The sequence below is a fragment of the Tenebrio molitor genome, chromosome 4 (assembly GCF_963966145.1).
Source record: "Tenebrio molitor chromosome 4, icTenMoli1.1, whole genome shotgun sequence".
NCBI classification, from domain to species: domain Eukaryota; kingdom Metazoa; phylum Arthropoda; class Insecta; order Coleoptera; family Tenebrionidae; genus Tenebrio; species Tenebrio molitor.
Window position 1 is genome coordinate 9,857,339 of NC_091049.1, and position 14,354 is coordinate 9,871,692.

General features: G+C 34.6%; 1 protein-coding gene across 2 annotated transcripts; it reads right to left on the reverse strand.

Moving 5' to 3' along the window:
* Positions 1 to 5,056: 5,056 nt before the first annotated feature.
* LOC138129300 (reticulocyte-binding protein 2-like) lies at positions 5,057 to 14,022 on the reverse strand. 2 transcript variants are annotated; one of them, XM_069045601.1, is made up of 2 exons: positions 13,897 to 14,022; positions 5,057 to 6,225 (listed from the first exon to the last, which is right to left on the reverse strand). In XM_069045601.1, exon 2 carries the CDS (start codon positions 6,209 to 6,211, stop codon positions 5,126 to 5,128), a length of 1,086 nt encoding a protein of 361 aa, XP_068901702.1. In that variant the 5' UTR covers positions 6,212 to 6,225; positions 13,897 to 14,022; the 3' UTR covers positions 5,057 to 5,125. The 2 variants fall into 2 exon arrangements, with proteins under 2 accessions (XP_068901702.1, XP_068901703.1); XM_069045602.1 differs by having other exon boundaries at positions 5,057 to 6,238; positions 13,897 to 13,954.
* Between the last annotated feature and the right edge of the window lie 332 nt (positions 14,023 to 14,354).

The following is a 14,354-nucleotide window of genomic DNA, read 5'->3' on the forward strand; positions in this document are numbered from 1 at the left end:
TTTTGTAAACAAATACACCTTCTTAACCTTCTTGCTCAGTAACAGGCCTATCTACGAGAATATCTACCGTTTGTAACGTGTCCGGTACTACAGAGAAATTTGTCACTGTTTCGATTTCGTCTATTTCTACTTCAGTTTTTACGATTCCGATGGGATTTACCATCGCGCCACCGTAACCTTCGATCACGACATTAGTTTCGTCCGGCTTAATTTCTAGTTTAAGTTTACGAGCAGTTTCAATTTTCATAATATTACACCCACTACCATGAAATCAATATTATGCGGAAATAATTTTATTTGCGACTCGCGCCTACTTATGGAACTTTTTGTTTACTTCATCCGTTCTAACGCACTTGGTTCAAACTCACCCCTTTTCTTCTTAAAACACTCATCTTCGACATGTCCCTTTATTTTGCAATGATTGCAGGTTTTATCGGATTTATACTTAAAACTGTTATAATATTTTGGAAATTGCGTGAAAATGGAACGAATGTGGAAAGTTCGTTAGGACCGTTGAAGACCGTTTGTCGTAAAATTGTGGCAAACGTGAGATTTGCAAGAATCGGACCAACGGTCGATGCATTAGGATTATGCACGGTCTAATAAATTGTATGAGTAAGACAACGGTTAAATTGGAAATCGGTTAAAAATGATGTAATGAAAGTAACTCCTGATTGGAGCTCCAGTTTGGCCGTTGTAAAGAATGAATCCTGAATGGATGAAAGAATGGTAGAGGGATGTTTGAATTTTAGTAAAAGGTGTGGATGTAAGCTCGAGAGAGGAGTCCCAACTAAGAGTCCCAACTAAGAGTCCCAACTAAGAGTCCCAACTAAGAGTCTTAAATTAGAGGCCTAAGTGTTATCAGAATAAGTCATAAGAGTTCTATCGGTTGTTCATTATTAAAATAATTTGTGTGTTGTAGTGTTTTAAATTTTATTCAATATATTCATCTTTATTTTAATTTAATTCATTGTTCGTAATTTTATTAACCTCCTGACAAGAGCAAAGAAGAAAATATTGCAACAAAACAGTCAACCTTTTTGTGCCCCTCGCGTCCGCACAAATAGCATCTCAACACTTTCGAGGCTTTTGCAACAGAAACAGGAGACCGTTTGCCCAATCTGTCTTTCACAGATCCACTACCGGAAGCGGGTTCTTGTTGCTCCACATTTGCAATTAGAAACTGTAATAAATGTTTAGTACTTACGCACCCTGCAGCTCGAGCCCCAGATTTGAGGAAAGGGTCGTTAATGGTGTTAATAATAATATCCACTGTTACGTGGTCGTCCAGCTTGCACGCATGACCTAATCCTAGTTTGCGGTAATAGAAGTCCACCAGGCTCTGATGTTTTTCCCGCTGTACATTCACCAATTCCTTCAGTTTGTCAAACACACCTTGCTGGGGAGGGAACGCTTCAATCAAATTTTTCTTCCACTGTTTCCAGGAAAGATCGAGCTTGTCCTGATTAGTATACCATGATTTTGCATTGCCTCGCAATTTGTTGGTCATGCAAAATATACGAGCCTTATCATCCCAACCAAATACATCTCCAGTAGCGTTGATGGTGTGTATCCATTGCTGCACGTTCATTTCCTCGAAACCACCACCGAACATTGGTACACTGTCTATTTTACCTTCATATCGGTTTGACTTTGTACTTAACTTCCTCTTTAGTTTTCGCACTTTTCTCTTTAGATGCCGTTTTTCCTGTGAACTATCACTTGAACTACTGTCTGAAGTACTGGTACTGTCAGTACTGTCACTCGAAACACTCGAACTTGAACTCGAAGATGATGGTGATTGTTTTCGATGTCGCTTGTTCTTAGGCATCGTTACTACAATTTATCGCGTACCGATCTATTTTTGGGAAACACTATGCCGAAAAGCACATAGGCCAATCCCACTTCTGATTTGTTAAATGAAATTCTCTGACCAATTAAAACGAATTTATTTTGGGTAGATGACCAACATAACTGCATGTGAGCTTGATTACTACTCTCCGATCTTGCTGTTTCTTGATCCGAGCAGAGCGGTGTTTCCCCCGCTGCCTCCCGACCACTGGCCTCGCCGTCTGGCGGGACATTTGAAATTTCATCTAACAGTATATCTACATGTTAAATTGGAGGAAACAGAAATGTTTACTGAAACGTTTTGTGATAATTTTCTTTAATCTAAGCGTGTACCGAGTTTACGTAAGGTCATTCAAGCAAATGTTCTAAAGTGTTTACCATTCATTTTGTTAGTCGTCCATGTAACCAAAGTATATGTCCCAAGTGCATTATCTTGTAAAAAGTAAAAATATACACGAAACTTTCGCGTTTATTAACAAAGCTCACTACTTCATTTACACCCAGAATCCAGGTGAGATTAACATTAAATTTTTATTTTCCTTTGTAGTTTATTAATGAAAGATCTATAAGATCCTCTTTTTCTTCGTGCCTGGACAGACAAAGTACAAAGCTCCAAATCTAGTCACATTTTTGGAACATGATTAGCAACGGCTGTTTGGCAATTGTTTATTTTGTTGATTTTGTTGATTTTGTTGAAATAATTTGGTGCGCGTCAAAATGACTTGTAAAGCAAATCCTCCAGAAATTGTAAGAAAATCTGCAGAAGCCTGTGCCGACTTAATACCTAGCAAGTGTGGTGAAAGATATCAAAAACAATTGAGCCATTTTTGTAAATGGAAATCAGAAAATAATGTGAAGAAAATTACGGAAGAGGTTATGCTGGCTGGCCTATTTTTTAGATTTGGTTTAAATGGTTGTATTATTTTATTTGTGAACTAACGTTTTTAGTCTGAGAAAGTAAGTACATCTTCTTTGTGGCCGAAATAGTTAAATTGTTAATTTGCATTTAGATGTAGTTTTGAATAAAACATTTCATAAACCTGAATAATTGTTATTGCGATTGTTACTTTTGTGTTTCCAATAGCAACACTTAACCGGCATCCGGCCGTTTTTTGCGTTTTCCGGATTCAAACTGATGACGTAAAGTATTGAAATTTGACACAGGATGAAATAAATTAATTCTATTCATTCTTAGGGTTTTACCAAAAAATATGTTCAGTACAACTGTTTACCCTTACAAATACGGATATTTAATTTTGTTCAATCTTGATTATTCGCGTTTTACCATTCTCAGAAAGGATACAATAAAAATCTCTGTTGTCAAATATATTTTCCTAGATAAAATATTTATAATCTAAGCGTGGCTTTTACTTTTGACATAAGTTCAAATAATACCTTAAAACGGGTATTTCTAAAACGTACTGGTACAACAAGCAAATCTTTTATTTTTCTTATCAAATATGTAAATAGCACTATGTAAAGATTGATTGAAAATATTCTTAGATATTTTACGGTCACTTTTCCTTATTCTTGTCTATTTACTCTAATTCCGAATTTAATTGAAGGCACGGTATATTATGTTATTAGTAGAAAAAGTGAAGTTTTATGTGCTGAGGCTGGTACAGGTCGACCAGAACAGCTTGGCGAGTGACGCAGTGGACTGAAATCCCTCCCACTAGCGGAGTTGTCTGTTGGGTCTGAAAGTGTTTAGATCGTGTACAAACGGGCTAAAATCAGCGCTTTAAGCTTCAAGTGAGCAGCATGTCCGGGCTGTTTTGAGCAGATTTGCTTCGTTGAGTGTACCGTACCTACAACCATAGCCATATCCTTGTCTTACAGAGACTCGCTCGTTTCCTCTTGTACGCATCTCACTCGCCAAGCTATTCTGGTCAAGCTGTAGTTTGGTTGCTGAACGAAGTGAGAAATGTTAAGAAACCAGATATAGAAGACTGAGTAGACTGATAAATTAATGCAGCTCGTTTTGGAAAGCGTTACTATGACTATGATTAGTAGTTTAGTACAACAACGCTGTGAACAAAATCCGAAATTTTCTTTAATAATTATTCGTCTGTCAATCCGTTTAAATTTGGATAGTTTTGTAAGTATGTTTTGCAATTATGTAAATCTAGTTTTTACCCGCGGCTTTGCCCGCAAATTCTAACTTTCATGTATTGCTATAAACGCAGTAATTTCAATATGAGGTTTGTCTTTTTACGAAGAATAATTAAAACTTTACTGTAGACTACTTTTTTCTTCGACTATATAAACAAAAAGATCAATACGATAAGAAACTAACGCTATGATAATTTACCAATTCATGAAAATACGCCAACATAACACTTTTATCTTCAGTTGTAACCTTATCTTCCTATTGTTTGATTGTCTCGTTTGATTTCAGATACCTGCAAATGTGACTATGACACCTGAACATATCATGCAAACGCGATTTCCAACTCGAAAAAACTTTTTTTGTGCTTAACAGGCTTAAAAATGATAATAGGGGTTGCTTTTTGTGGGTGTCAAGCGGCGAAGGTGACGATATACTCAGAGGATGAAATAGGGGTGACGCGCCGAAGGTTAGGGTATTTCCAACTTGAAAAAACTGTCTTTTTTTCTTAACAGGGTTGAAAATGGTAGTAGGGGTTGGTTTTTGTAAAATTAAAGTAGACAGTAATTTTCTTCTTGTTTTGAAGATCAAGTGCACAAAATTTCATCAAGTTCGGAGTAAAACTGTAGATTTGCATACAAAATATACAAACAAACAGACATTCAGTTTTATCTATATAGATTATTGTTAGGAATTTCAAATCATTTACCTAGTTTACTTTATCTGCTCCTCGTCAGGGGGAGATACTAACTTTATCTGCCACTCGTCAGATGCCATAACAATGAAGTGGCACTTTAGCATTATCAATCCCGCAGTAGGTATATCATATTTTACTGACGTTTGAAGAAAAAATAATTTATGACTTCCTAAACATAAAATATGTTTGCACCACGTCAACGTTTCATCTTGTATAGCTCAAGAACCAAACCATTTTTAAGAAACTTCGAAAATAAAATTATTTCAACATCTTATAGTCCTGATCTGACACACCCTGTGATTTCCTCTTGTAGGTACCAAATTAAAGGATGTGACGCGTGGCTTGACATTTCAAGATTCACAAATGTTGTTACTGAAGTAGCGTTCAGAAAGCGTAGAAAATAAGAAACAATACTATTTTAATTAAAGCTAAACCAATACTACAATAATTTTCAAATTCTGATGCTAATTTCAGTCAACTGCTACATCCACCTGCTCTTGTATCTTCCTATTAATACCAACTTGACTCTTCATTTCCTCCTTTTGTCGTTCCTCGATGGCAACCTTACTAATGTTGCAAGTTAATTCTATTTTATCGATTCCATTTAAAACTTTCTTAACATCTTCAATACGATCATTGGTAAGTTGCGCACAATCTCCAAATTTTTCACTCTCAATTTTGCTCCCCTCATCAAATTTTTTCTTAGCTGCTTCGTACGTATTTAAGGCCTCCTTGTATTTATTTTCCGCCGCCTTGTAATCATCATTTTCATTAGATTTTCTCGCAGTTTCAAACACCTCAAAGGCTGCTTTCTCCACCTCAATAGCTTTATTGAAGAGTTCATTTCCTTCAACCTTCATACTGGCGAGATTCAAATTTTCTTGTTGTTCAGAAGTGTGTTTTACGATTCCAGCTTGTTGGAACATGTCTTTAGCTGCCACAAACATATTTTGAGCTTCTTGCGACTTGTCTTGAGTCTTATCGGCTTCCAACTCCCATGCTTTCTGTAACAAACTCTCTCCGTGTTTATTACACGCTTCATTTTTATTATCCTTAATCGAAGTAATCGTAGAACTTTTGTGTGCCAATTTCAAAGCTTCGTCAAACTTTTTAATCGCTGTTTCGTACTGTTTCTTTCTCATGGCAACTTGTCCTTCTTTGTTCCGTTCTTCTGCTCTTTCATTTTGCAACTGTTCTTTCGTGTTTTCGATTTTGATCATAATTTTCTCATGGCCCCTTTCGTAATAGATGTTATGTGATTTCTGGATATGTTGGAAGCCCCCACAACAACCCACAGCGTGAATTCGAAATGTGTCTATGTCGCCATTTCGGAAATGGAGAGTCATATTGAAAGGACAATGGCTGGCAAATGGATTGATTGCTAACCGACGTCCCACTATCTTATTGGCACCTATGAAAACTCCATTAAACTGATAAGGTCTACCACCGGCCCAGTCAAAATCGTCTACACTCGATACAGAAATGGTGCTAATATCGGTGTTAGTGTCATTGGTTACGACTACATCGACAATTGATTGAGATTGAACCGTGCCCATTTTGAGAAATATATCTGAAAACAAAGTCTACACATAAATATTATAAATAGGAAAATAAGTTCAAAATATATATTTACTTTTCATCTACTTTGCGTTACAAATTGGCTCATTAAGACGTATTATCATTATCATTAATATTAAGACGTATTATCACATTCGTTTCATTAAAGAACTTCTCGCTACGCTCGTCGTGCTTTAAACACACTCATGTGATAATAAAGCGTCTTATTAAACGCCTATAATAATATACTGTACTATCGGGTGTTCATTTAAATTTATATTCAAAGTTGGGGGTCAACCTCCCTTGAATGAAATGTTAAAAAAACACGTTTTTACAGAATTACTCGATAACCGTTGATGATTATGAGAAAAATGATCAAATAAAAGTTGTAAAGGATAAAATTTGGCAACTTTTTGAAGTGAAAACTTCTTTAGGCGCGCCACATACATTTTCTTCCCGCCCGGGCAGTGAATTAGTTTCATTCGACACGATAAAATCGTTCGCAGCACAAGCAAAAATCGTTCGCAGCTCAGCGACAATCGTTCGCAGCACGACACGGCAAGCTAAAATCAAGGGAGTCGAGTTTTTTAGCGGAGCGAGCGAAAATCAATCAACTGTGCGTCACTTGTCAATTTTAAATTTTCATTGTACGGTCGGTGGACAAATAAAACTGGGACACTTAAAATTTAGTCTGTGTAAATCAGACCATTGAATTGTCAATATACTTGTCAGTGTCTATACAATATGTCATACCAAAGTTAACCTGTTTGTGATAAAGTCGTAATTAAACGATGCAAATTTGTAAATTTTGACTTATGTGATTGTCATTTTTGTCCCAGTTTTATTTGTCCATCGACTGTACGTTGTGGTGTGACCTGACTGACCTCAGTGCAGAGCTGCAGGAGTAACTGTATATACAGGATATTTCACGAGTGATTATGAGCCTGACGTAATTTAAAATGCAACCCACACTATATTTCCGAAAAAAGCTGGCTTCTGAAATGAAAATGTCCAGCTTTTTTTGAAAATGTATTATGGGTTGAATTTATTATTCCGTCAGGCTCATTATCACTCCTGAAATACTCTGTAGAGTTTTATATAATATAAATGATAAAGACACGACAAATATTGTAAGTTTACAGATGAATGTACGATTTAATACGTAGTTCTCAATTATATGGTTTCAACCACCGCCGTCTTGATGATTGACATATTTCACTATACATCTGCCTGGGCGAAGCTTTAGTGCCTGTGATCTCCACGGCGCCACTTTAGGGGGGAATGTCACTAAATAATCATAACCTTATAAATAAATGTAATGAATTCAGTGAAGTTGTCAAAATGCAGTGTCAAAGACTCAAAGAGTGTCGCAGTTTAAAAGTAGCTTTAATAACAACAATTTTATTAATTTTGTTAATGCTAGTTCTGTGTGGTGTTTCTGGTTTTTAGCATTTTGCTGTTAGTGTTTATGAACTGGCTTTTTTATCATATTAGAACTGATATTGCGGTAAATGCAGCAACAACAAATTCCGTTAGTTGTAATGTTGTAAACCTATTTCTAGATTAATATTAAAATTATAATCTCATTCTTGGATTTGCAGTACCTACATTATTTCCTAAGCGGGTCATTTCAGATAAAGATGGGTCCACAACAAAACAATTACCTATATTTGCTTAATTAATCCGTGCCATTCTTGGTGGAAATAAGTGGAAAGGATATTTTACGTTTTGTACAGTTTTGAATATACATAATATCATTTTGGGCAAATTATTATTCTATTAATTTGCACTCGTCACTGACCGAGATATTTTCAAAAAACGCGGGCCCGAAACTTTGTCCCTCCCGCACAACCGAACCAGTGTGCAACATTTTGCTTTTGCCATTTAGACTATCCAAACTGTAATTACAATTAAAGTAATGTATCATTTATCACTGGACAACTACGCATGACTGCATGCATCATGCAGATACATGTGTGTGGACTGCATGTCAAAATTGTCACGATGCACATGACGATGTGATAGCATGACAGTTAGTTGCTAGAGCTTGTGCCAACTGTCATGATCGATGACCTTGACAAAAGCTGCGCGAAGGCGGAGCCCAATTTTAATAAGTGAAACGTAAAAACGTTGGTCGTTTAGTTCAAATTTTCAGGGTGGCGGCAAATTTTCATTTTACACTGTTCAAGGATTTGGATTAGAATGTCCGACATCATCTAAGGACTTGTCGGCTTCTCGCCAAATAAATATCAACATAAATTAGCTCAGAAATCTGTAAAGCGTGACAAAATGGTACCAATGTTTTTAGTTCGAATAGTACAGCCGCTTCGGTACGCATTTTGGTTTCTGCGTCATTGATCATGAGAGTTGGCACGAGCTCTAACAGCAACCCCCGAAATCAACCCTAAACGTCAGAATCTTGAGAACATAGGATTTTTCGGTCTACGCCCAGGCCGCTATAGACACTCTGACTATCTAGCAGGTCGTGGTTTCAACAATTCATCTATTGGAAACATTTGTGTAGCAAAACTTCTGTTGTGTTCAATATCACCGTCAAGAAAATAAAACTTAAACATCCAAACCTAACCTAACAAATTTTGCCTTACGGTACCTCTAAAAGCGGACGTATTTGCAGTTTCTATTGAAAAATAGTGATTTTTGATGTTTATTTAAAAACAGCATTGAATTTAAATAATATTAATTATTTATGCCTTGCAACTTATTCCTCCAAGTACTATCATCCATAATGATATATTTTTTATAGAATAGATACATACGAGTATTACTTAAAATCAGAAACGAGCATCATAGAAGTTTTCACTTCTGTCGTGCGGTCTTAAGCACACACTCTTTTTTATTTTTTTATATGTATAAGTATACTTTTCTTGTAAGTTTAATAAGGATTAAGATACAATCGACGAAATTGCAATTTAACGAAATTTTTACTCCAAAAAACGTCAAACTTTATTGTTAGTAAATTTTGCCAGTAATATAATACTGTACTGCACTGTACTATTAATAATTGTATTTAAGGCATAATTAAATTTCTTAATATTATTTATTAGTACCTATTAGCATACGTGTGTTAATTTTAACCAGCGGAAGAACTCGCCAATTCATTAAACTTTTCTCTACCTACAGTGCATTTTTTTTAACTGTTGCCATAGGGAATTGCATGGTAAAACTTATACCCGCTGTTAACTTTTGTTCTGATGAAAATATTCAAACCATTTTTGGAACAAAGTTGAAAGATTTTTTAAACTATCGGATAGATAACAATTCAATATCCTAAACTGTCGAAAAAGTTGTGGAAAAAATATTTTCTAGCGCGCCGGAATGATAGTACGTCAAGCGGCCGCCAGAATAGCGTTCCTGTCGGCTCAACCAGCACCTGACCATCTCCACTTTTGACTTTTGTCACTTTCATTTAAAAAATAGCGAGATCTCCTCGAGGCCTTGATTAAATTAGCTTTTGGATGGCAGAACATCTAAACATTTATTTGTTAAAAAAAAAACAAAATGTAAAAACGTTAACGCACAAGTAACTCAAGAAATTAACAGAAATTGTCAAAGGAATTTGTTCAAAGTGTTTTCCTTCGACTGCTGGACAATGTCCCAAGCGATCTTGAAAATTTCTTCGCGTGTTTTGTAAATGTCGCACTGTAATGGAATTCCAAGCTTCAGTTATTCTTGCCCTTAATTTCTCCACAGTTTCTGGTTGACCTCTTATGCGTTTTTTTACTGTTGCCATAGGGAATTACACAATTGCATGGTAAAAATAATATCCTCTGTTAACTTATGATCCACTGCAGGTTTGGTGCTAATTTTTATTTTTGTAATAGATCATTAAGACTACGTAATGCATATTGTTTGAACAACGACAAGCAGTTTTATTTTACTAATTTTACTCTTCAAAATTAAAATTAATGAACGTAAATAATTTGACAAAAACGTAGTAGACGATATGGGAACAAAATTTAGATTTTATATTTTATTTTGTTATTTATTTTAATCATAGCCTCGAGGAGATCTCGCTATTTATTTTTTAAATGAAAGTGACAAAAGTCAAAAGTGGAGATAGTCAGGTGCTGGCTGGTTGAGCCGACAGGGACGCTATTCTGGCGGCCGCTCGACGTACTATCATTCCGGCGCGCTAGAAAATATTTTTTTCACAACTTTTTCGACAGTTTAGGATATTGAATTGTATTCTGTCCGATAGTTTAAAAAATCTTCAAACCTTGTTCCAAAAATGGTTTGAATATTTTCATCAGAACAAAAGTTAACAGGGGGTTTTACCATGCAATTCCCTATGGCAACAGTTAAAAAAAATGCACTGTATAACATTTTTACGAAAAAGCATTACAAACGGATTTAAAATTTGGAATAAATTAGCCATAAAAGTGTACAGTCGGAACGTTATAGATATGGATTAGGGACTTGTCGTTAAGTTGGCACTACCAGCAAAAGTAACTATAAACCATTCACGATTATTTCAAATTCGGACTATCTATGAAAATCTGACATTTTAGTTGGCAGTATTGTGGTTTGTCTTAATAAATCTATTTTAGGTTATAATTCAACCGAACACTGCTCCCAAGTTGTTACATTTTTTAAATAATTGAACGCATTAGGAACAATAATCGTAAAATTGTAATTTAAATGAAACATACATATTTGTAGGGCAGTTCTGGGTAAATTCTTATTAACTAAATTAATGACGGAATTGACAACAATGCGAATATTTAAAAACGAAACGTCATATGACAGGACCTGACGCCAATCTAACAAAAAAATATCGCGGCCTCCTGCGTGTTTAAAATAATCGTGAACGGCATATAGGCGCGCCAATAAGGTTACTGGAATTTATGACAGATCTCACTAATGTACAGTTCAATCATAAGTTTTAAGCGACCTTGAGTTTGACAATCAATATCCAAAACATTTCGAGTATATAAAGGGCGAAAATTTTCTGTTGTTATAGAAACGGAGCCTTGTTAAAAAGTTACATTGTTGTAGAAAAGATTAGATAATTAAATTTAAATTCTCGTGGTTACAAAAAATAGAAAAATGTTAATCACACAAAACGACTCGTTTGGTAAAGATTGAGGGGCAAAAAATCTTGGAATACTTTTACGAATTTTGCAAAATGTTATAGATTTTGGTTTGACTTTTCCTTTCACTTGGTTTTCACTCTTATCTTACACTTTTTTGCGGCTGCGTGTTTAGTGTTTTTCGGCTGTTTCATTCATAGTAAGGTTTTGTCACTTTCTGTTTTTAAAGCTTTTAAAATGTTTAATCACATTTTCGGTTTATTCACTTAGTATTGAAGATACTATGATTTACATATTGTGACGTACACTGATCGGCACAAAAAACGACTCACTTTTAATTTTATTAATATAATTAAGTAATTCATTGTCTTGAAAAAAATTTTTGATATCATGTTGTATTGACAAGTGTTATTTAAGTTATTCTTTGCCAAAGAATATCCAACAAACAAAATATTAAACACAGCAAATAAAATTTTAATGAAAAAAAAATTAAAGTAATTTTTTAGAAAAAAATGTATGTTATGAAAAATTGCCAAAATTTGAGCAGCATTTTGAATCAGTATCTTGTATTGTCAAATTAAATCTTTTAACACGTAAATCAACCGACAAAAACACAACATGGAAGTAGCGCAAATTTTCTAATAATTTATTTAAACAAAACAATTCGGTTACGATGGGGACCATAGCACTCCCGATCATTGAAAATATCCCAATTTAACTATAATAAAGAAAAATAAGCACAAATATAATTTCAAGATCATTTATTAAAGAAATCATAATGCGTCGTTTTTTGTGCCGGTCAGTGTATTTCAAATTTTTTTAGTTCATCCCCGTATCACTTTTCCAATTACACTTTCACATACGCTAGTACTAATAATATTGATAAATTCAATAAAACTTAACCCTCCACCACCCAGCGGCACGGCAATTTTCCAAACAACTTTCTGGGTAATAAAAATAATGTGGTTGTGTATTCTTTAATAAGTTGAATTTAACTGCTAAATTCATGTGTATAATTTTAGCGAATATATCATGACGTTTCTTATATTCGCTTTGTGCCAATTATTAGTAGTTATTTATTACACAAAATATTTGCTTTGATCATTTGCACAATTTACTAATAACAACATTTTTGTCATATAATAAACGGTTATCGAGTTTTTTGCACCTTTCATTCAAGATGGCAGCTGACGCTCACCCCCCAAGGTCGAAAACGTGTAGTTTACATCAGGGGCATTACTCAAACAACATTTTTCGTATCCCACCTCCACCCGGCGGCACGGCAATTTTGCCGGAGTGCATACACTATTACGGATAATACTGTCAAGTAATAGTGCAGTGCTTATCAACATAATTACCGGCGTCTCGCCTCCACATTTTGACTTTTTTGTGTTTTATGTTCTGTGTCAATGTTAAGGAATTTCCTCACGATGTGACATGAGTATAATAATATACCTTTTTGAATTTCAACCACCAATGTGTTCTCTAAGTCCAAAATTTTTAAATTTTTAAAAAGAGATTGCGGTACTATTCCTGTTGCTGAAATTATAAATGGTAAAATCGAAATTTTTTCTAAACACCAAAGATTTCTCATAGCAACGGATAGTTCTAAATATTTATTAATTTTTGTATTATATGTCTGTGTTATATTGTGTGAATTTGGAACAGCTATATCTAAAAGATATGCTTGCTTTTGTTGGTTATTTAAAATAATAATGTCTGGTCTGTTATGCTGAATGTGAATGTCAGTTAAAACTGTGCGATTAAAATATAATTTGTAATTGTCATTTTCTAAACAACTTTCTGGTTTATAAATGTAATGTGGTTGTGTATCCTTTAATAAATTGAATTTAACTGCTAAATTCATGTGTATAATTTTTGCGAATATATCATGACGTTTTTTATATTCGCTTTGAGCCAAAACGGTGCAAGAAGAAATGATGTGTTCAATGGTTTCCCCTTCAGTTCCGCAAATCCTACATTTATCGATGATCGATTGTAAACCGCATATGTGTTTTTTATAATTTCTTGTATTTATAACACGATCTTGTATTGCAAATATAAAACCCTCAGTCTCAGGATGAATAAAAATTTGTTACCCAGTCTAGGACTGGTTTACAAATCTATGAGGGGCATGATGACCAACTCAATAGACCGGGACCAATGGCTTAACGTGACTTCCGAATCACGAGACAGAATAGAGCCTTCTTTTTTTTTTTAATTTTAATTTCGCCCTGGGTCGGAATCGAACCCGCGACCCTCGCGTCCCTGAGCCGAAACGGACTCCCTTAGGCTATATTCTGCCTTAAAAATTTTAATATCGGCAATTTTTTTGCTAATGAACTCAAACATCCATAAATTATTCGGTCAGAAGACCAATTATTATCAAACAACATAGTATTTCAAAATCATTACTACCCCACCTTTTCTAAGGCAAAATTCCCTACTGACTGGACTATCGTAGGTTTTTTGCAAAAGGAAATTGTTTATGGTGAACACATTTCTAACACTTGATATAACAATATACGTATAATATGTATAAGATTTCACAACATTTCACAAAAAAATATGATATTACGCACTGTTATATTCTTTTGTAGTTCGAATAATTAGCAAAACCATTTTAAACTTACCTTATGTTAACTTTTGCGTTCACTGAAGAACATACATGATTTACACGTTTAATCTTAAAATGTACCACTTATTTACAAGTACCTCTCTTATATTTTGCGGAACTCTTTCTTATCATTGTTGATTCGTCATGAATCCTGATAAAAGCCTGGCATAACCCTAACATGCCTTTAGTTAGATTATTCAGTTAGTTTATTAACAAAAAATAACCCGATAAAATTTCTCTAAAATGCACACTGTGCAATCATCTGATAAAAAATGTCGGTACCTGATTTTTTTTTTTAAATTATTTTGAATAAAAAGGATTGGAAATAATGCGTTTGGTTTCATTCTCTTCAGGAAATAATCAGCCGTATACCCCTCGTGCAAAATTTTAATATCGGCAATTTTTTTGCTAATGAACTCAAACATCCATAAATTATTCGGTCAGAAGACCAATTATTATCAAATAAAGCCCTCG